The 24,614-nt window shown below is 41.0% G+C and overlaps 1 protein-coding gene across 3 annotated transcripts in view; it reads right to left on the reverse strand.

Annotated features, from left to right (window-relative positions):
- Window positions 1-23,781, reverse strand: part of cdc42se2 (CDC42 small effector 2) — an 88,571-nt gene extending 64,790 nt beyond the window's left edge. The window contains exons 1-2 of one of the 3 annotated variants that reach the window (XM_060845481.1): window positions 23,660-23,781; window positions 23,013-23,308 (exon numbers count right to left, since the gene is read on the reverse strand). In XM_060845481.1, the coding sequence (XP_060701464.1) occupies window positions 23,013-23,066 (54 nt within the window). In that variant the 5' untranslated portion in view covers window positions 23,067-23,308; window positions 23,660-23,781. Of the gene's footprint in view, window positions 1-23,012; window positions 23,309-23,430; window positions 23,447-23,644 lie in introns of those variants that run through there. The other 2 variants (XM_060845472.1, XM_060845491.1) reach the window with 2 other exon arrangements.
- Between the last annotated feature and the right edge of the window lie 833 nt (window positions 23,782-24,614).

Here is a 24,614-nt window from a genome sequence, read left to right on the forward strand (position 1 = left end):
CCGTTTAAATGCCCATAAAGAGAGAGAGTCCACCACTGCTACTGGCAGGGCATTCCATGAACTCACGACTTGCTGAGTAAAGAATCTACCCCTAACATCTGTCCTATACCTACCACCCCTTAATTTAAAACTATGCCCCCTCGTAATATCTGACTCCATACGTGGAAAAAGGTTCTCATGGTCAACCCTATCCAAACCCCTAATCATCTTGTACACCTCTATCAAGTCACCCCTAAACCTTCTTTTCTCCAATGAAAACAGCCCCAAGTGCCTCAGCCTTTCCTCATACGATCTTCCTACCATACCAGGCAACATCCTGGTAAACCTCCTCTGCACCCGTTCCAGTACTTCCGCATCCTTCCTATAGTATGGAAACCAAAACTGCACACAATACTCCAGATGCGGCCGCACCAGAGTCTTATACAACTGCAACATGACCTCAGGACTCCGGAACTCAATTCCTCTACCAATAAAAGCCAGTACACCATATGCCTTCTTCACAGCACTATTTATCTGGGTGGCAACTTTCAGAGATCTGTATACATGGACACCAATATCCCTCTGCTCATCCACACTACCAAGTATCCAACCATTAGCCCAGTACTCCATCTTCTTGTTACTCTTACCAAAGTGAATCACTTCACACTTAGCTACATTGAACTCCATTTACCACCTTTCTGCCCAGCTCTGCAGCTTATCTATATCCCGCTGTAACCTGCCACATCCTTCCTCACTATCAATAACTCCACTGACTTTCATATCATCCACAAACTTGCTCACCCAACCTTCTAGCCCCTCCTCCAGGTCATTTATAAAAATGACAAACAGCAATGGTTCCAAAACAGATCCTTGCAGAACACCGCTAATAACTGCACTCCAAGATGAACCTTTATCATCAACTACTACCCTGTCTTCTTCCAGCCAGCCAATTCCTAATCCAAACCTCATCTACTGCTTTACCCTCGTCCACCTCCTTAGTCACCTTCTCAAAGAATTCAATAAGGTTTGTGAGGCACGACCTGCCCTTCACAAAACCATGCTGACTATCCTTGATCACATTATTCCTATCCAGATGTTCATAAATCCAACCCTTACAATTCTCTCTAAGATTTTGCCCACAACAGAAGTGAGACTCACCGGCCTATAGTTACTAGTGTTATCCCTACTCCCCTTCTTGAACAAGGGATCCACATTTGCTATCCTCCAGTCTTCTGGCACTATTCCTGTAGACAATGAGGACATAAAAATCAAGGTCAATGGCTCTGCAATTTCCTCCCTTGCTTCCCAGAGAATCCTAGGATAAATGCCATCAGGCCCAGGGGACTTATCTATTTTCAGCCTTTCCAGAATTTCCAACACTTCTTCCCTACATACCTCAAAGCCATCCATTCCAATTAATTGTGACTCAATATTCACATTGGCAACAATGTCCTGTTCCTGAGTGAATACTGACGAAAAGTATACATTCAGTGTCTCCCCAATCTCTTCAGACTCCACACGCAACTTCCCAATACTATCCTTGACTGGACCTATCACCCTAGTCATTCTTTTACTCCTGACATATCTATAGAAAGCCTTTGGGTTTTCCCTAATCCTACCAACTAAGGACTTTTCATGTCCCCTCCTTGCTGCTCTTAGCTCTCTCTTTAGGTCCTACCTTATAACTCTCAAGCGCCCCAATTGAATCTTCACGTCTCATCTTTACATAGGCCGCCCTCTTCCCTTTAACAAGGGATTCCAATTCCTTACTAAACCACGACTCCCTCACACAACCCTTCCTCCCTGCCTGACAGGTACATACTTATCAAGGACACTCAATACTTGCTCCTTGAACAAGCTCCACATATCGATTGCGTCCTTCTCTTGAAGCCTACTTTTCCAAGCCACGCATTCTAATTCATGCCTCACCGCATCATAATTTCCCTGCCCCCAGCTATAACTCTTGCCCTGCAGTGCACACTTATCCCTCTCCATCAGTCGAGTAAAAGTCACCGAATTGTGGTCACTGTCCCCAAAGTGCTCACCTACCTCCAATTCTAACACCTGGCCTGGTTCGTTACCCAGAACCAAATCCAGTATGGCCTCCCCTCTTGTTGGCTTGTCTACATATTGTGTCAGGAAACCCTCCTGCACACATTGGACAAACAATGGGACATAACATCGGTCATGGAAGGTCGACCGCATGGAACACAAAGATGAAGGCCATCAAGGAATTCTACAATCAACCTCAAAGACAATGTTGCTTTGATTCTTAGAATCTGCTGAATCCTATCAGATGTTTGTTCCAGACTTCAACAGTGTAGTGGCACTGTTAACCGACTTGCTGAAAAACACAACATTTTGGTAGACAGGAAGCATTCCACCATTTGAAATCAATCTTAGTCACCAAACCAGTTTTAGCTTTTCAAAACCTTTTAAAGTTGTCATCGATCCTAGTGACATAAGTTATGGAGCCGTACTGGAGATCCAAGATGGCGGCGACTCAGCAAGTCTGAGTTTACAGTGCTCTTCCCAAAACCTGGGTAAAGTGAGTTACTCACCCCCACCACACTTACCAAACCACCCAAAAAAATTTTCTAACCTTAATTAGCTGCTTACTATTATATCTAAGCAGTTTAATATTAAGTGGATAATGAGTAAACCAAAGGGATCCCGCAGCTCTCAGAAAACAAAGACCCCTCCCCCATCCTCCTCTCCTCCTCCGGGTGCAGCTGATGTAAAAACAGGCCTTAAAGAGATGATTGCCAGGCTGGAAACGACACTCGTCAATTTCATCGCAGAATCCAGACAGAGATGGAACTCATTCGAAGAAAAGTTACAAAAGCACAGCCAGGCTATTGAGGAATTGCAGGGCCGAGTGAAGGGGGCGGAGCTAAAGGCCACGACCTCCGAGGCTGCAGCACAAACAGCTGCAGAACAGGTGCGAGCTCTGGAGCAGAGAGTCCGGGCCTTTGAAATCTACATCGATGACCTGGATAATAGAAATCGGAGAAAGAATATCCGTCTTCTGGGCCTCCCTGAACAAGAAGAGAAGGGACAGTTAGCAGTATTTCTGGAGCGATGGCTGCCCCAGCTTTTAAACCTGGGGGCTGAAACTGATCGGGTAAGGGTGGAGTGGGCCTACCGGGTCGCTGTACGCGGATCTGGCCCAAACCAGCGCCCACGCCCGGTCCTGTTCCGGCTGCAGAGTTATAGGGAGAGGCAGATACTCCTGGATGCCTCCAGAAATCTTGGAAAGGATCCTAAAGCCATGATCCATGAAGGATCCAAGATTATGTTATTTCAGGACTTCTCCCCGGCTTTGGCACGAAGGAGGAAGGCGTTTGATGAGGTGAAGAAATGTCTAAGGAACTTAAATATTCAATACACCTTACGCTACCCAGCGACGTTATGCTTTAACCACGAAGGATCCGAGTATAATTTTAGATCACCAGAAGAGGCTAAGGAACTTTTAGACTCGTTTAAATAAATCGTAAGAGACAATTTATGTTGGCTTGCCTCTTCCACACTCCGTGGGGAGAAATGGATACTTTACTCTACTTTACTTTTGCTTCTGGGAGCAGGGTTGTCTTCCCTTGCTATTTTATGTTATTATACTTAACTGTAATTTGTTGGAGTTGTAATTTTATAGTTATGTGTGTTTGTACGTGGCATTGATGCTATCAGATATACTCAGGTATGGGTGGGGAGGGGTGGGGGTGGGGCGCTCACTGTTAACTCTAGCTCAGTATTATAGCTAAATCCTATTAAGGAGCGCCCGGGTCAAGGGTGGGACACTGTTTGGGAGAGGATATGGTGGACCTTTAGAAAGGAAGTAAGGCCCCCTGAGAACAAGGGGGAGGATCTCCATTCAAACATGTTTTATTTTTTTTGTTCTTATTGTTTGGAAATAGTTTCCTTTTTATTATACTGTTATGAGTGTATTAGAGAACATTTTCTCTTGTTTGAAGGATGTAAGTGACTCAACTATACACTCTGGATAATTGTGGATTAGATTAGTAGTTAACTGAGTTTCATTGTTTTTCTTTCTTCTTTAGTATCATTCCTTTGAATTTTGATGATTATATATTTAAGATCTATTTTTATATTAATGTTTGTGCTTGAAAGTTCTGTTTATTTTTGTAAATCTGTCAAAATATTAAATTTCTAATAAAAATATCTTTAAAAAAAAATGGAGCCGTACTTCTACAGGAAGATGAGGATGGGATTGAACTGTCAGTTGGTTAGTGTTCGAAGATGATCAACAACCACCAGAGGAAATACTCTGCGATCAAAAAAAAAAGAGTTCCGTACTGGCCTTATAACATTTTAAATGTTTATGTCACGAAAAATGCATTGGAGACGGTTGTATACACGGATCACATTCTGCTTACATTCTTAGAATGCTTTAAAGACAAGAATATGAGACTATTTCACTGGAGTCTTATGTTACAGTGTTTTAATTGAAAAATCATACATGTTGCAGGTGTAAGAATGGATACACACACAGATACACACACAGTCAGTTGTATAAGACGTTACGGTGAACTTAGATTAAAGTTATCAGTATGTTATGGAAAAGTGTTTAAACAATAGAAAAAAAAGAAACCATCTTGTCATTATGATGGTTCTTTTTTTTTTCTTAAAAAGGTAAGTGTTATGAAGACGTGGATGTACTGTACCTTTAAAGAGAATTAAAAGCTAGCAGAACTACCTGACAGCACCAAGTGTTCTGAATAAGATACAATGTAACATGTGGTCCCACAGCTAGGGTTGCCTGGAGACAAAAACAAATTTGAATTAGGCCAATCAGTTTAAATTATACCCCAAAGAAAATTACCAAATTTCAATCAAGTTTGAATTAAGTATTGACAACATAAAAATCCAGGACATAATCCAATGCTTTGGGGGTATAAGACAGGGAAAAACTGAACAGTTGGGAGAGAATTACCAAAAAACCAACAGGTGTAGGTCTAGTCAGAACTCTCTGAGAGGTATCAGTCTAGAGAAGGAATACGCACAGAAGAAACATCAACACAGACCTGGAGAGCAGATCTACAGAGGAAGATTTAACAAGGAGATTCGACTGCTGGCTGGTTTTGAAAACTTGAATTTTAGTAAATCTTAATCGGGGGTTTTATCGGACTAGTATTATCGAAGGGAAAATAAACAATAGGTTAGAGGAAGGAGGTGTAAATCGTTGTTAGTTATTCTGTTATACTTTAAGAAATAAAGTTGTTAATTTTTACTTTAATAGTTCTTGGCCTCTCAAATTTACACGAAATACTGCACGGGATAAATCATTTCTGTGTTGCTGGTTTAAATTAAGCAGGAGAGTTTACCCCATGCAATAACAAAATGTAGCAATTATTTGTGAGATGTTAAATAATTTACAATTTGTGACAGCAGCTTTATTTGAACATATTGCAAAACTCTTGTTTTTGAGGTGTTACAGGTCTAATTCTCAGCTTTATCCAGAAGTGCCACAATCACAACTTCAATCAGAATTCAGAATACATAAAGATAACTCAGATCATTTTGTATCAAATTTAAACATCCTTTCATTAAATATTGGTCCTTTTTTTTCCAGACAATACTGGCAATAGATTTTGATTTAATATATTTTTGTCAATTACACTGATGAGTCATTTCCTTTTTTTGCACAACACTGCCTGATGTGATCGCATGAAGTCAGTCTCGTGGGAATCAAATACCCAGTTGAAATAATCAAGAGCTTGGAATAAGTACTGGCCTGAAGCTACAGGGCTGATTTTCATCTCTGATGCTATATAGGTAAAGTGGATCAATGCATTGAACATAGAAAAGTAAGTATCACGTTTTTTTTTACCCTGATCCTTATTTTTAAGTTTCCACTATTTTGGTCGGGTCCTTCAAATGCAACACAAATTCCCAGCTCGGGGAACAAAACCACAACAACGAGCACCCGAGCTATAAATCTTCTCACAAACTTTGAACTCCTTCAAATGAGTTGGGAGGTACATTGGGGTGAAATATGTAACAGACATCCATGGCTTACCAAAGTTAAGTCCTATAATTAAGTTGGGTGGCATGGTTGCTCAGTGGTTAGCACTGCTACCTCACAGCGCCAGGGACCTGGGTTCAATGCCTGCCTTGGGCAACTGTCTGTGTCCAGTTTGCACATTCTCACTGTGTCTGTATGGGTTTCTTCCGGGTGTTTCGGGGTTTCCTCCCACAGTCCAAAGATGTGCAGGTTAGGTGAATTGACCATGCTAAATTGCCCAGTGTTATGTGCATTAGTCAGGGGTAAATATAGGGGAGTGGGTCGAGTGGCTTGCTCTTCAGAGGGTCAGTATGGACTTGTTCAGACAAAGCGCCTGTTTTCACACTGTGGGGAAACTAATCTAATCTAATCTAATCTAAACTGCAACTTGATCCAATTTTGACCCATCAATAGATGGAGTTTGATACTTAGGGAAACCGACTTTGAAGTCAGGACCTCAGGGATAAAACCTATTTCAAACCTGGGTAAATTAAATCTTTTATTCCTACTTAATTGGTAGATAATTTACTTCTGACAGTATGTGTGTGCAAGTATCTTTATCCATAATGGGATCCAAATAGTCTAACCTCTAATATTGTTGATTATTCCTAGATTACTCTTAGTCATGTTGTGAAAGAATCTCTATAGTCTGTTGAAGTGAGGCAAGAAAGATTAATTTTACTTACAAACACAATTAACAGTAACATCATCGAGCAGGGACTTCGACTTATGAGTTGCAAGAAAGCAAGGTGATGTCATGTGACACTGAACCACCTCCAGTGATGATGTATACCAGATCTCTTTCGATTTTTGCACAGTAACCCTTTCTACATCACAAACAACATGTGGATACATTTCTAGATCATTGTTGTACTTACGCTGGATTAGTGAAAGAATCAGTCTGGCTCCCTATTTTAATTTGTCAGCATTTTGAAACTGCGCAGCACATCTGCAGTTACATCAGCACAACATATCCCAATTTAACGAAAATGGTTTGAATTGCTTTAAACAACAGCACAGGAAACTATATATATTTAAAGTGACAACAACAGGAAGTATGCCAGTTTTCATGACCACAATTCTTCCTTTTTACAGTCATGCAGCACGAATCCAAATGCAAAAGAAGTAATTTTTAGAGAAAGAAAAGGCTTAAATCAATTCATATACAGGTAGAAATTGAGAGAATTTTATAATTTGGTTTCAAACAAACAGAGATCTCGAGTAGGGATGTAGTATAAAGCTGGACTCCCATAAGGTTATTTAAAATAACTGGAAGCTTGACAGGAAAAGGAACATCACCTTTTGAACATCAAATTAGAGCTATTATTTGAGACATAGAAGGACAAGTCCAAGCTCAGGATAGATAGCTCTGCAACATTATCCTTGGGTCTCCTTTATAGATATTTTTAATCAACCTGAAGCAGATAGAACTTGAATCCAGGGCTCCTAGTTCAGAGGTAGGAACACTATCACTGCACAAAGACTCAGTTGATGAGTTCTAGCTGGGTGGGCTATTGTCTGTCACCAGAGCTTTTCAAGTATGAGGAATTTAATGAGCCTTTTAGCATTGTCTCTGAGCCTTTTAGCATTGTCACATCCCTTCCTGTCCAAGTCCAAAGGTTTCCCAATGTCCTACAATGATGGGGCCTCTTGTGTTGTTTTATCCCTGGCCCCATTCCTGTGCTTGCTGAGTTTGGTCCAGTATGGAAGGGGTTATAAAAAGCTTCTTCTGTGAAGACCAAAGAGCCACTACAGGGGCTTGTCCTGTGTGGACATCTTTAACTGATCTTTAGTTTCTCTTTCTCAACCTCTGAGCCCCAATCCTTTAGATTGGCTCGCAGACGTTTAATAGGTAGAACTATTAACCCTAACCCTAACCCTAACTATTAGAACCCTAACCCGTTGCCAATAATGGCAAGCCTATTAAAACAGTCACTTCTGTGGAGGGTTCCTATCAATAAAGATGGTTCATATGCTTTTTGTGCAGTCTTCCTCCTCGTTTTTGATGAGGAAATCTCCTGAGAACTGGCACAGTTGGTTAGCATTGCTGCCTCACAGTGCCAGAGACCCGGGTTCAATTCCTGCCTCAGGCAACTGTCTGTGTGGAGTTTGCACATTTTCCCGTGTCCGTGTGGGTTTCCTCCAGGTGTTCCGGTTTCCTCCCTCAGTCCAAAAAATGTGCAGGTTAGGTGAACTGGCCACGCTAAAATTGACCGTAGTGTTAGGTGAATGGGTCTCGGTGGGTTGTACTTTAGCGCGTTGGTGCAGACTTGTTGGGCCGAAGGGCCCGTTTCCACACTGTAACTAATCTAATCTAATCATTACCGAAGTTCCTTATGTGGACCGTATCTCCCTGCTTGAAATCTCTGGTCTTTGCCCATTGTGGGCCCTATTATTGTTCTTCTTGCTGAATTCAGCCTTTAGAAAATCAAGATAAGTCTAGTCCAGATATGTCAACCCTTCCTCCATATGTGGTAGAGGAAACATACAATCTTTGTTTCCAAAGATACTGCTGTTTGCTTTGTCATCCTAGTTTTGATTACCAAGATGGCAGACTCAGCTAGACTGCTTGAGAACAGGCGGTAGGGTATGGAGTGGATGTGCTGTTCTCTCTTCGTCTTCATAAAAGTCTGAAACTGCTGGTAAATGGGAACTCATAGTCTGTTATAAGAACTATAGGTCTACTATGCATACTTGAAGACTGGCAGAGCTTTTCTATGGCATTGTAAGAGATAGTAGAAGCCATTTGATGCACATCAATCCATTCTGATTTGGCATTGATAAGGATTAAGAACATTGATTCTACAAATAGCCCTGCAAAATCTGCATGTACTCACACACTGCATCTCCCTGACCATTCTAATGTGTGGAATGAGGTTGTTGGGAGGCCTCTTGGTTTTCCTGACAAGTTTTGTACCACTTGAAGAAGTTTTGATATCTGTGTCTATGCCAGGGGACCAAAAATGTCTCTTTTCATGCATTGCATTTCAGAAATCCCTGGGTAGCTATTGTGCAATTCTAGAAGGATTGGTTGTTGGCTTGGATGCGAGGCTGCCAGCTGGGCTCCCACAAGGAAATGCCATCTTCTATGCTCAACCCTTGATACTTTGAGATATAGGGATTCAATTCTTCTCCATGATGTCCTCGTGTTTCATTATTTAAGATATGATGTAGCTTCACCAACGTAGGGTCCTTTGGATCCAAGCCTGTATTTCCTTGGCCAGGTACTGTTAATGTGTTCAAAAAGTTCAAAGTCACGATAACTTCATTCATCTTTAGAAATGAAGGTAGGTTGCTGAGAATCCACAGGCAGTTCAAGGCATTTGCATTGGCTATGTGTCCTTGTATGGTATTCCAAGGTATACTCATAGGCAAATAATAGCAGTTCCCAGCTTATGCTATGGTCATAATCACCTTGTCTTCCTTGAAGAAGCGCAAAGGTTTGTCTTCAGTCACAATGGTGAAATGCCAATCATAAGGCATGCTGGTTAAATTTTTTCCACCATAAATACCATGGCCAAACCTTCTTTTTCAATCTGGACATACTTGCTTTCTGCCTCCGCCAGAGTTAATGACACATTCTGTCCCATTATCTCAAACTGTTATAATGCTACTGTAATCCCATGGGGAGGCATTACAGGTTGCATGAGTGTTCTCAGGGGTTGCAATAAGCTACTATATTTGTTAACAGTAGTTGTTACATAAAACACAGAACATTATAGTGCAGTACAGGCCCTTTGGCCCTCAATGTTGTGCCAACCTGTAGAACCAATCTGAAACCCATCTATCCTATGCTATTCCATTCTCATCCATATGTTGATTCAATGACCATTTAAATGCCTTTAAAGTTGGTGGGCCGACTACTGTTGCAAGCAGTGCGTCCCACGTCTTTACTACTCTGAGTAAGGAAATTACCTCTGACATCTGTCCTATATCCATCACCCCTCAACTTAAAGCTATGTTCCATTACTATCTGAGGGAAAAGGCTGTCACTGTCCACCCTATCTAACCTTCTGATTATCTTAAATGTCTCAATTAAAGTCACCTCTCAACATTCTCTCTACCAAAAACAGCCTCAAGTCATTCAGCCTTTCCTCATAAGACCCTCACTCCTTACCAGACAAAATCCTAGTAAATCATTTCTGAGCCCTTTCAAAAGCTTCCGCATTACCTCTATAATGCGGTGACCAGAAATCTATACAATACTCCGAGTGCAGCCGCACCAGAGTTGTGTACCCCTGCACCATGACCTTGTGGCTCTGAAACTAAACCCCTCCACCAATAAAAGCTAAACACACCGTATGCCTTTTAATAACCCGATCAATCTGGGTGGCGACTTTCAGGGATCTATGTACATGGACACGGAGATCTCTCTGCTCATCTACATTACCAAGAATATTACCATTAGCCCAGTACTCTTTACTCCTGTTGCTCCTTCCAAAGTGAATTGCCTCACACTTTTCCACGTTAATCTCCATTTGCCACCTCTTAGCCGAGCTCTGCAGCTTATCTATATCCCTCTGTAACCTGCAACATCCTTCAGCACTACCCACAACTCCACTGACCTGTCTCATCCACAAATTTATGAACACAACCTTCTACGCCCTCATCTAGGTCATTTTTAAAAAATGACAAACAGCAGTGGCCCCAAAACAGATCCTTGTGGTACACCACTAGTAACTGAACTCCTGGATGAACATTTCCCATCAACCACCACCCTCTGTCTTTTTTCAGCTAGCCAATTCCTGAAACAAACTGCTAAATCACACTCAATCGCATGCCTCTGTATTTTGTGCAGTAGCCTACCACGGGGAACTTTAACAAATGCCTTACTGAAATCCATATACACCACATCACTGCTTTACCCTCATCCACCTGTTTGGTTACCATCTCAAATAACTCAATAAGGCTTATGAGGCACAAACTACCTTTCACAAAACCATGTTGACTATCCCTAATCAACTTATTCCTCTTTAGATGATTATAAATCCTAACTCTTGAAACCTTTTCCAACACTTTACCCACAACTGAAGTAAGCCTCACTGGTCTGTAATTACCAGAGTTATCTTTATAGAACATAGAAAAATACAGCGCAGTACAGGCCCTTCGGCCCTCGATGTTGCGCCGACCAAAGCCTACCTAACCTACACTAGCCCAATAACCTCCATATGCTTATTCAATGCCCGCTTGAATGACCATAAAGAGGGAGAGTCCACCACTGATACTGGCAGGGCATTCCATGAACTCACAACCCGCTGAGTAAAGAATCTACCCCTAACATCTGTCCTATACCAACTTCCCCTTAATTTAAAGCTGTATCCCCTAGTAATAGCTGACTCCATACGTGGAAAAAGGTTCTCACTGTCAACCCTATCTAAACCCCTAATCATCTTGTACACCTCTATCAAATCTCCCCTAAACCTTCTTTTCTCCAATGAGAACAGCCCCAAGTGCCTCAGCCTTTCCTCATACGATCTTCCTACCATGCCAGGCAACATCCTGGTAAACCTCCTCTGCACCCGTTCCAGTACCTCCACATCCTTCCTATAGTATGGCGACCAAAACTGCACACAATACTCCACATAAGGCCGCACCAGAGTCTTATACAATTGCAACATGACCTCAGGACTCCAGAACTCAATTCCTCTACCAATAAAGCCCAGTACGCCATATGCCTTCTTCACAGCACTATTTACCTGGGTGGCAACTTTCAGAGATCTGTGTACATGGACACCAAGATCCCTCTGCTCATTCACACTACCAAGTAGCCTACCATTAGCCCAATAATCCATCTTCTTGTTACTCCTACCAAAGTGAATGACTTCACACTTAGCTACATTGAACTCCCGCTGTAACCTGCCACATCCTTCTTCGCTGTCCACAACTCCACTGACTTCTTGAACAAGGGGACAATATGTACTATCCTCCAGTGTTCTGGCACTATACCTGTAGACAATGACAACATAAAGATCAAAGCCAAAGGCTCTGTAATCTCATCCCTACCTTCCCAGAGAATTCTAGGATAAATCTCATCCAGCCCAAGAAATGTATCTATTTTCACACTTTCCAGAATTGCTAACATCTCCTCATAAACCTCAATCCTGTCTGGTCTGGTAGCCTGTATCTCTGCATTGTCCTCAACAACATTGCCTTTTTCCAGTGTGAATACTGATGAAAATTATTCATTTAGCGCTTCTCCTACTACTACTTCCCACTACTATCTTTGATTGACCCTAATCTTTCTCTCGTCCTTCTTTTATTCCTGATATACCTATAGATAGTTTTAGGGTTTTCCTTGATCCTATCTATCAATGACTGCAGTTTTCTTCCCCATCCTATGCATCCTAAATCTTGCCTAATAGCATCATAATTGCCTTTTCCCTAGCAAAAAGTCTTGTCCTGCGTTATGTACCTATCCCTTTCCATGGCTAAAGTAAACTTGCTGAATTGTGGTCACTATCATGGGCGGCACGGTGACACAGTGGTTAGCACTGCTGCCTCACAGCGCCTGAAACCGGGGTTCAATTCCTGACTCAGGCGACTGACTGCGTGGAGTTTGCACGTTCTCCCCGTGTCTGCGTGAGTTTTCTCCGGGTGCTCCGGTTTCCTCCCACAGTCCAAAGATGTGCGGATCAGGTGAATTGGCCATGCTAAATTGCCCGTAGTGTTAGGTAAGGGGTAAATGTAGGGGTTTTGGTGGGTTGCGCTTCGGCGGGTCGGTGTGGACTTGTTGTGCCGAAGGGCCTGTTTCCACACTGTAAGTAATCTAATCTAATCTAAAAAATGTAATCTAATCTAATCATCAAAGTGCTCACCTACCTCCAAATCTAACACCTGGCCAGTACCAAATCCAGTGAGGCCTCACCTCATTTTCGCTTGTCTACATACTGTGTCAGGAAACCAACCTGCACAAGTGGACATAAAACAGGACATGGAGGACTGTCGCAGGGTTACCAAATTGGGTAAGAATTTCCCATAGCAATTTATGACACCTAGAAGAAACTTCATCTCCATTGTATTTCTTGAGTATGTTACCTGGTTTACCTGAAATACAAAGCTTTTCTTCCTTTGTAGCCAGATGCCAACTGCAGAAAAACACTGCAAAAGCCACTTGCCACACTCCAAATGTTCATTTATAGTGGCTCACAAGATTAAAATATCATCCAAATAGATGGTCACTCTGGGCACATCTTGGAGGATGTTCCCCATCATGCTTTGAAAGATGACACAAGCCAAAGACAGCCCAAAAAGCAAGTGCACTCATACAATCCTTTGAGTGTAGTTGTAATGACATACTTCCTCAATGACGCCTCAAGCTGCAGCTAAATGTAGGCTTGACTCACATTCAATTTGGAAAGTATGTAAAACCCAACCAGCTTTGCATACAGATCTTCTATCCATCATAGGATATCTGTCTAAGAAGGAAGCTCTGTTCATCAACATAGAATCCCCACAGATAAGGGTCGAGTTGTCAGGTTTTAAAACTAGGACTGTTCATGCATCCTGTGTTGACCTCGATATCCAGGGTGACCTTTTGCCTGATATTTAATCTTAACTGGCTTCACTGTGGGAGCAACAACACAATTTAGATGTATCAATTCCTCATCCTGGGGTTAATTTATTTCCAAGGCCAAGTATTGAGGTGGCTTTGACCTTGGATCTTGAATTTCACCTGATTTGTGCACCTTGTCTGGGCCAAAGTCTACGACAACAAGAGCAGTATAAATGGCATAGATGATCTTGTTCCTCGTTGTATTGTGGAGAAATGCCAATCCAGTTCTGGAACCTTATCACTTCTGACTCCACTTGCCCTTCCATGGCAACAAATGGGAGCAGAGAGTATTCAAAAGGAAAATAGCTCTGAAGTATGGAAGTCGCTCAAGGTTGAGGACAGAACCAATTGTGGACCTGAAGTTCCCGAGCCTTTTTTCCTGCCTTCTGTTTATCTGGGAAATGTCCAATTTAATGGAATCTTGAGGTCCATATTAGGTACAGTTAGTAAAGTTTTTAGATGGTTTTAATTCCACAAACTGAGCAATCACTGAACATTTCCTATACTTTCAGCATTCCATGGATTTCTGCAGTCTCATCAAGAATTCAGTAATTGGTTCCCCAATAAGTCTATTTGCAATGTTAAACCTGCAACAAAGCTGATGATTAGGGGTCATAGTGATCCACTACCATACTTATCTGTTGACCAAATAATTTTGATCAAAGTGGTGCTGGAAAAGCACAGCAGGTATTCTGATCTAAACTATGGTTTTCAGCATCTGCAGTCCTCACTTTTGCCCAAATAATTTTGACTCCAGGATTGCCGTTCATGCTGCTGAAAGTTGGGACCCATTAAGCAATGTACTTTCTGCTGGTGATCCCTTTTATCACACTTGCCTGAAAAACCGTATTTGGTTCTGTCAGCATAATGGGGCCAATCATTCATAAAGGTTCCAGTTTCCCATAGATTCTTGTCACCAATGTAATAACTCAGGAAGCCCAAATGGATTTTGTTTATTGTTGAACACCAAAATCGAGTCACTCATGATGTACAAATACTAGTCCAAGCCAACATCAGACAGTTCTGCAGGGCCATCCCTGGGTCTGCTTTATCTTTATATTTCGAAGTGTTATCAAACAACCGAATAGTTATTCTTTTCCCCATCACCAAATCACCAGTGTTTTTCAACTATTATCCACCACCTGTGTAGACAATTGGATATTGACATGCAAAGCCCATTACGGGCATTCAAACTATTAAAGGTGAGGGAGGGTACTTGGTCTGCTTTGTCTTTTTCTTTTTATCCAGAAGTGCTCTTATGCTCAAATGAGCAGCTTTCACACCACCAAATCACTGATTCTTCTTTTCTCATTTTTAATTATTAAACACCACCAATAAATCATGTTTAGAGTCAATTAGAAATTTATGCGCAATGCTAACTATCAAAACAAGGGAGGGTGGGGGGTATTAAATCAAAATGGAGTTGGTGGGATATAAAGCACTCTCTAAAGGCATTCAGAGCATTAATGGGGTGGCTACGTGCTCCCTCTCCAATGATACCTGGGCCTGTCTTTTTGTAAAAAAAAATACAGAAGTGCTCTTACACACAGTTTTCACAACAGCAAATCACTGACTTTTTTCTCTCATTTTTAACTATTAACTGCCACAACTCAATTACCAGTGTGGCCAATTAGAAATGTACATGCACAAGCCCGTTATGGGCAATGCAAACCATCAAAGTGAGGGGTGGGTCAGAGAAAGAGGAAAGGGATTAAATCAAAATGGGCTTGTAGGGGGAAATAAAGTAATGTATGCTGCATGGTGCCCACCTTTCTCTAAAGACATTGGGGTGGCACAGTGGCTCAGTGGTTAGCACAATTGCCTCACAGTGCCAGGGACCCGGGTTCAATTCCTGCCTTGGGTGACTGTCTGTGTGGAGTTTGCGCATTCTTCCAGTGTCTGCATGGGTTTCCTCCGGGTGCTCCGGTTTCCTCCCATAGTCCAAAGACGTGCAGGTTAGGTGAATTGGCCATGCTAAATTGCCCATAGTGTGAGCTGCATTAGTCACGGGTAAAATATAGGGGAATGGGTCTGGGTGGGTTGCTGTTCGGAGGGTCGGTGCGTACTTATTAGGCTGAACGGCCTGTTTCCACACTGTAGGGTACATAATCTAATCTTAAAGCTTTGGTGGACACCACATGCTTCCTCTCCAATGCTGCTTTAACCAAACAGACGTTATTACAAACCTCTGGAGCAGGCGGAACTTGAACTGGGCCTCCATAGTCCAGAGACAGGGACACTACCATTGTGCCACAAGGGCACCCCATCCCCGAATGCTTGTATTCTGTTGTATTTATTTTTCTGATCAAAACTGTTCAGAGATGTAATTACACACCTCTGTTGCAGGTTGCACTTGAATGTGGGCCCACCAGTCCAGGAGTAGGGACATTACCATTGAACCAAAAGAGAGCCCCACTGGGCCAGCTTTATAAATTCATTAACCCATATTTCTAATCTACCTATTCATACGTTATTATAGGACAGGTCCCCGGCACAGTTGGGACCTAACGTACCACAGCATACCACAACAGCCCTCCTGAAGAACCAGCTTTATCTTTTTTCTAATTTATCTTGTTTTTCTCTCTTCAGGAGATGCTATTGCACAATTCTGAAGCAGGTGGGACTTGAATCCAGACCTCCAGGTTCAGGGATGGGGACATTACCACAGCACTGCTGTATCACAGCACCAGGAACCCGCATGTGATTCCAGTCTTGGGCGACTGCCTGTGTGGGTTTCTACCAGGTGCACTGGTTTCCTTCCACAGTCCAAAGATGTGCAAGTTTGGGTGATTTGGCATGGCCAATTCACCTTAGTGTTCAGAGATGTGTAGGTAAAGTGAATAAAGTTAAAAATCAATTGACACCATGTTATAATCCAAGAGATTTATTGGGAAGAGTGAGCTGTGTGAGAGGGTGAAGGGACAAGGAGAAAGAAAGAGAGAGGGAGAAAGAAGATAGAAAATTATGAATGGCACCTTGATCGGTACAGACATGATGGGATTAAAGGCCTATTCCTTGCTGTACTGTTCGGTGTTTTATTTTAACTGTTGGTTGATGCCTGTGTATTCCCAGTGGTAATAGTCTTAAGATGGAAATTCAATGGTTTTCAAAATCTTTTGTTTTCATGAATCTTTTCTCATCCTGGTGGTGGTCTCTGCATGGACATTAAATCTGTGTGCTGCTCAACATGTGGTATTTCCCTGGTTGTCACATCCTATATCTGTTACCTTTGTCGGCATATGGTTTGTTCTTCAGCAGTCAAGGGCATTTGGCCTCAGCTTTTTGGGTGAATGTCCTCCAAGGCGGACTTTGGGATACGCAACAACACAGAGTCACTGAACAGAGGCCGATAGCCTGGTTCAGAACCCATGAGGATGGCCTCAACTGGGATCTTGGGTTCATATCACACTACAGGTGACCCCATCACACCATGGACTCTCTCTCTCTCTCACCCACACATCTAAATCTATGGGTTGAATTTTCATGTTTGTATTTGCAGATTGCGGTCATTTTCCTATAATGCATGTTTCGTCAACACAATTTGGTTGTAGGAGAAAGTGAGGACGGCAAATGCTGGGAGCCAGAGTCAAAAAGTGTGGTGTTGGAAAAGCGCAGCTGGTCAGGCAGCATCTGAGGAGCAGGAGAGTTGACATTTTGAGCAATGTCGACTCTCCTGCTCATCGGATGCTGTCTGACCAATTGTGCTTTTCCAGCACCTCACAATTTGACAGGAACACCTTATGTGAATTGGGAACGATTTTTTGAAATGAGGATTTTTCACGTGTGTGTCAGTTATAATGTGATTATATCGTCAATACAAAGTGTACTGTGCAATTTTTGTATTGTGTGAGGTTGCACAAAGAAAGCAACTACTCTGTAGTCGCAGAAATATTTGTACATTCTATTTTGTTTAAAAAAAAGGCACACAATACATAGGCAGTCAATGTGACATTTTATAAATTCCTAAGTTGGAAATAAAACCAGTCTGACTCCAGGATATGACACGGACATACTCTAACCAAGCATCTTTAATGTGTTGTCTGAGCTGAGATATCACTTTTTATAAATATATTGATAAGACTAAGATATTTCGGGGGGACAAGAAGAAAATACTGGGATTTACATCTTAAATCAATCAAAACATACACTCCCATTCTAAATGATTAAATTCTAACTTAACAGCCAGTTAGGTTTGTCTAATACATCGCATCAATTGTATGAGACTTTGAACTTTTACTTATGAATTCTGTGTCCTATGTATTCTGCCCCACTGACCACCTGATGAAGGAGTAGCACAGCAAAAGCTTGTATTTTCAAATAAACATTTTCAACTATAACCTGGTGTTGTATGATTTTTAAGCAAATGGTTCGATTAAGGGTTGTTTGATGTGATTCACTGCTTCCAATCCTCCTTTCACTTTTCTTTATCCATGACTTGTCTAATCTATCTTTTCTGATTTTTTTTAACCACTTTGCAAATTATCATCTTGCACGCTTTGAGACCATGACAGAACAGAGTACTCTAACAACATAGAACCTGTGGGCAAGTATTCTTAAGGAGCAGAAAACAAGGAAAAACAGGAAACATACTGGTAAGAAAACAATTCAAGGGTGAAAATGTGACTCCATCAGCTCTATGGTGTATTTATCAGATACTTCCAATTACATCAAATTGTAACCAGAGAATTCATCCAATCTCAGGTCTGAGACAATGGTTACCAGAATCCCTATCTTTGATTACTATCTTGCAGTTAAAGTCACATAGATGTACAGCACAGAAACAGACCCTTCGGTCCAACTCGTCCATGCTACCAGATATCCTAAATTGATGTACTTCCATTTACCAGCATTGTGCCCATATCCCTCTAAAGACTTCCTATTATATACCCATCCAGATGCCTTTTAAAGGTTGTAATTGTAACAGTCTTCTCTGGCAGCTTATTCCATACACACACCATCCTCTGCATGAAAATGCTGACCTCCTCCCCTCTTGGGAAAAGACCTTATAAACCTCTATAAAAGGTCACCTCTCAGCCTCCAATGCTCCAAAGAAAATTGCCCCAGTCTACTCAGCCTCTTCCTATAGCTCAAATATTCCAAACCTGGCAACATGCTTGTAAATTTTTTCTGAACTCTTCCAAGATTCACAACATCCTTCCACTTTGCAGGGAGAGCAGAATTGCACACAGTATTCCAACCAGCATCCTGGACAGCAGCAACATGACCTCCCAATTCCTATACACAATGCACTGTCCAATAGAGGCAAGCACACTAAATGCCTTCTTCACCATCCTACCTACCTACAACTCCACTTTCAAGGAACTATGAACCTGCACTCCCAGGACCTTACCATTAAGTGCATAAGTACATCCTGATTTGCCTTTCCAAAATAAATGTAAAGTTTTGCATTTAAGGGCAGCATGGTGACTCAGTGGTTAGCATTGCTGCTTCACAGCACCAGGGTCCCTGTTTCGATTCCAGCCTCAGGTGACTGTCTGTGTGGAGTTTGCACATTCTCCCTGTGTCTGCGTGGGTTTCCTCCGGGTGCTCAGTTTTCTCTTACAGTCCGAAGATGTGCAGATTAGGTGAATTGGCCATGCCTGTAGTGCATTAGTCAGAGGGAAATGGGACTGGGTGGGTTACTCCTCGGAGGGTCGGTGTGGACTTATTGGGCCGAAGGGCCTGTTAGGGAATCTAATCTAAGCTCCATCTGGCAATCCTCAACCCATCTAATCAAGATCCCATTGTACTCTGAGATAACCTTCTTCGCTGTCCAACAAACCTCCAATTTTGGCATCATCTGCAAACATACTAACCATACCTCCTATGTTCACATCCAGAATAATTTGTATAACTGATAGAAAGCTGTGGACCTAGTACTGACCCTGTGGCACATCGTTGGTCATCAGCCTCCAATCTGAAAATTTACCCTCCACCACCACCACCTTCTGTCTTCTACCTTTGACTAGTTCTGTATCCAAATGGCTTGTTCTCCCTGAATTCCCCGTGATCTAACCTTGCTAACCAATCTACCATGAGGAATCTTATCAAAAGACTTAGTGAAGTCCACATGGGTCACATCCATCACTCTGCCCTAATCAATCCTCTTCATTATTTTTCAAAAAATACAATCAATTTCATGGGACAAAATTTCTCATGCACAAAGCCATGTTGACTACCCCCAATAAGTCCTTGCCTTTCTAAATACATGGAAATTCTCTCCCGCAGGATTCCCTCAAACAACTTGCCCACCTGTAAGGCTCAATAGTCTATAGTTCCCTAGCTTTTCCTTACTACATTTCTTAAATAGTGTTTAAGAAATCATGTTGGCTAACCTCCAGTCTTCTGGCATTTCAGCTGTGGCCATTGATGATACAAATATCTTAGCAAGGAGCCCAGTAATCACTTCCCTTGTTGCACTTATTTAGTTTACCACTCTTCTGCCATTTACTAGTCCTTCAGTTGGTCCCTGCAGAATTAGGGAGCTGGTTTTAGCAATGTGAAAATTGCAAGCTGCTTCACCGTGATGCTATCCTATGATCTGTCTATTATCAATATGAAGAGTGCTCTATAAAAAGAAACAGTCAGCAGATTGCACAAAAAGTAGAGGCATTCAAAACCATAACATTTCCAGTCTTTTCATGGAATCCAATGCACAATCTATACACTTCATCACAATTCACAAAAAGAAAAACAAACCAAATTTTAAAAATCATTATCTGATTTGCATGACCAAAAATATATGCATAGTTAGAGTGTTCAACTCAACATCCCTCAATTGAGCTTTCTTCTAAAGCACATTATTGGAACGCTTTGAATGCTAGCTTAGACGTTACTCACCTTCCATGGTCCATCAGTGGTTAGAAAGAAAAACAGCATAGGTTAGAATCTAAAGTATTTATAATAATACACCAAAATGCACCAACTTTCATAGGACAAACTAAGAAATTATTTACAAAACACTATGCTTTGATATATGTCAAACATAAAAGTAGTACAAGTGACACAAATCTTTAAACAAGGGGTGATGTCGGTACAATCTTGGCATATCAAGTTGCTATATTCCAGAATATTTGTACTTGTTTACCACTTTGTGACTTCCATGTAGCAAGACCCTGATTTACGAACTAGAATGGGCTATGTAAGGTTCAACATTTTAACAGCATGTCAATGAAAACATTTAAAATAAGATTTCAAGAAACAAGTAGTTTATGTTTTCGGTTAAGTATCACAAATTCTGAGGAGACAATATACATTATTTGATATCAACGACTTACACTCAGCTCACAGCACAGCACATAAATAATGCAGGAGAATATTTTCTATTTTAAATTGCCTTAAAGCCAGACTTTGCAGAATTTTAAAAAATTTTGCCACTTTTCATCTGTTGCTCTCTTCAGTAAACAACCTCTACTACAATGCCAAGATAGCAGAACTGTAGATGTGCAGTCCACAAGAGGTCACATTGGAGACTATGTGTGACAGGCCACTGACTAAATTTATTCATCCAGATTGGTTTTAATGATCAAATGAATGCTTAAATAAGAAATGCATTTACTACGGTTTTTTTTGAAAGAGTCTCATGCAACCCTGAAAAAACAATTTTGGAGAGGATGTTTTAGTTAGGACGAGGTCAGATTTCATATTCCCATAACACAAATCTATGGATTGTGTTAACATCCAACGGAATCCAGGATATTATATCTTCCAGTCAGCAAGAGCCTTAACAATTGCTTCTTGATTTGAAACTTTACTTTCACATAGTCTGTTATTAACATTTATGGACTTCAGTAAGTATAAGGACATGTAAATGAACAAATCAGGCATACTCCAGATGCTGTAAATCTGAAATAAAGAGAAATGTTTGGAAAAACTCAGGTCAGGCAGCATCTATCAAGTACTAGAGTTAATTGGCAAAATTTAATTTAGTTCAGATGATGGAGGACATACCCATGTACTGGGGAGTCCCTGTAAGAACTCATTACCTTAATTAGACAAACCACCATATTAAAAATGGCCCAATAGGCCATAATCTAGCCAGTAGCTTAGCTTCTTTGGGATTGGAGACTCCGGGACAAAAATCTCACTCTCAGCACTGCCAGTCAGAGAACAGCAGCTGTCCCTTTGTTGGGTAGGAAATGGAAGACAGAATGATTCAACCTTTCTACAACATCCTACAGACACTTAAACCTTGGTGAAAGGTCACCTCCCTCTATGCTAAAACTTTTTCACAAGGTAGCACAACTAGAATTTTTTTTGGAACTTTTTTTTTTAAACTAACTCTTAAGCACCATGGGTGCAAACACACGTTTTCCATATTCTCCACTTTCAGTGGTTTTATAGCCATTCTTTTCAAACAGTCTTAGCAGTTCTGCCTCCACTCTCTTAATTGCAGATATAGATTAACTCATTGACTTTTGGATGTTTCTGTCTCAGTCTCAGTATGTGTCACTGGACATGTAATTGCTTGGCAACAGCCCAATTTTCTCTACCATTTTTAACACATGGAGCTATTAACTTAGATCTACAGTAAACACATTAAAAATGCTTGTACAAACAAACCTGAAATTTGCCAATGGCAAAACTCTCAAACATGAAACAAAAACTATATCTTCCTCCATTTTTAACATGTAGAATATAAAAATACAAAAATCAAACTTAAAACAATACATTCATCATCCATTTTAAATCTCAATAATGTGACAAAGCTTCAAAAGAAGAGGAAGTGGTTGGGGCTACAAAAATGGATACGGGTAGGAGTGATGTTAGACATCAGAAGATTTGCAGATGCAGGACACAAGAGATTATATAGGTGAGAAACAATGGATTTGAGACTGGAAGCACAGGGTTCTGGAACCACAAGTACTTTTTTTTGTGTGAAATGGAAACAAGAAAAAGATAAACAAACAATTTGGGACTCTGCACACAGCTGCACTTTTGAATTGTGGTACGTACTGCACAGAAAGATCACTCAATGCCCAAACGTTAAAATAATTACTGAGAACAGTGAAGTTGCTTATGATGGACTGGGAAGAATGTTACAGGATTGATAGATGAACCGGATGTTATTGCAGAAAACGATAACTAGGATAGTGGTAGTTCTGGGTGAGATATCAGTTTGGTTAGTGTCACTGGGTAAGCAGGGATATTGCGAAAAGACAATTGCCAAGTAAGTGCAAAAGGAAACATTCTACAGACAAGTAATGCTAGATGATTTCAGGGAAACTTGCATACTAAGTAGAACAAGCAAAAAGCAATAGACTATATGTGTGTTTTACCAAATGACAGTTACGAAAGACAGTGCTGGAATTCAATGCCGCTTCCCACAACCAGATGGCTTTTTATCCCTACACTACACGTTTCGAAAACAATAACCTAAAATATTTTGACTCCTCTAAGAAATTAGTTGGGTGGCTTTTCATTAAAATTATTTTCATTACAGAATTAGGTCACGCTTACCGGTTGAGGTTGTTCCGCAATACAGCAATTAAAACACAACCAGAATTCACTCATGATTTAAACTCCCAGGCCAAAATGTCCCTTCAGTGACTCAAAATCCAGGTTCGCTATTCCAATGTGGGAACGTCCAGCTGTCCTTCACCTCACAATAGCTTGTGCTATACTGAGAAAGCGAAGTTCTTCCGGTTATGGGCAAGCTGAAGTCGCAATGGTACTGTTATGGTAACCGGCTAGTTAGTCCGTATTGGCGCATTCACCACGTTTTCACCTTATCTCCTGTGCTCTGGGATGATGACCTGCAGGCAATTAAAATAAGAGATATTGACAAAAAAGTAGGAATAAACAGTTGAGTATTACAATTTTAAACCACTCTTAACTTTCAGCAAAGCTGCCTGTTATATAATATACAGAAACACACCCTGGAAAAGAGGTATTTAAAAATCTATTCTGCGCATTTCCAGCTTGTCTAAATCAGGATTTATTTTTGAATCTCAAGCTTAATCATCTAGTCTCCTTTGATTGCTTCTCATATAGCCTGTTCCTGGTTTCAAAACATCAAAGCAGAAGAAAATAACGCGAGCTGATGCTACTAATAAAAAAAAGCTGAAATCCAGCCATAAACATCATTTTACCACAATTTTGAGAACCTTTTTCCTCACTTGGCTGCGTCACGAAATAATTCCAGGTAGGAGGCTTTCCTGCAATGATTGACAACAATCTCCTTTAAAGCTTGAGAACCGTGGAGGTTCTTCAGTTTAAAACGCAGCTGTATGATTCTGCTAGCAAGAGCGGCAACGAGAGGAAGGAGGTGACTTCATTCCAGCTTGCAAAGAGATAGACGCACAGCAAGTAGGCGGAGAATAGCAGCCATTGTACATCAGTGAAATCAGCTCAAAATAACAAAAAAAATGCTTTTAAGAGAGAAATCCTGTTTTAATCTTAAGCGGCAGCGTTTTGTTCCAATCCTGTGCTGTAGCTGTACAGTGTTGAAACATGCTTATTAACCCAGAGCATGAGAATGACCAGCTTTATTACAAACAGGCTCGTCAGTCGGGTAACTGCTTCGTATTTCAATGAGACGTCGAAGAAGCACAGTATAGTATTGTGTACAGCAAATATTCAACAATTTTACATGATTTAAATTTATTTCCAACATTTAAACAAAGAAAAAATAAGTTTATAGTTACTAAAAATTTTAATATTAAACTGCAAGTTTTCAAATGGAGTAAAGAGTCATTGACATTGCATGCCGCAACTGTTGACTGTGACACCTAACAGCCGATTTTTAAAAAATATTAGCGACAAAACAGATGATACCTGGAATCATAGTTAAAGGATCATTGTTCCAGGATGCACCCTATTCTTTATCCTTGCAAATTTAGCACTACAATTATGGCAATACTTAATTATTCAGTTCACAAAATGAAGTGATTACATGTTTAAAATCTTATTTCATAAAATCGTTCTTGAATTACTCAACCCAGACACTATTTCCACAAATCACAGGCAATTTTAGATTTTATTCTGACCACCCTGAAGAAAGCAAACAGGAACCTGTACACAATTGTACTGGCAGATGATTCAATTCAGGTTGTCCAATGA

Source organism: Hemiscyllium ocellatum, chromosome 2, assembly GCF_020745735.1.
Source record: "Hemiscyllium ocellatum isolate sHemOce1 chromosome 2, sHemOce1.pat.X.cur, whole genome shotgun sequence".
Taxonomy (NCBI): domain Eukaryota; kingdom Metazoa; phylum Chordata; class Chondrichthyes; order Orectolobiformes; family Hemiscylliidae; genus Hemiscyllium; species Hemiscyllium ocellatum.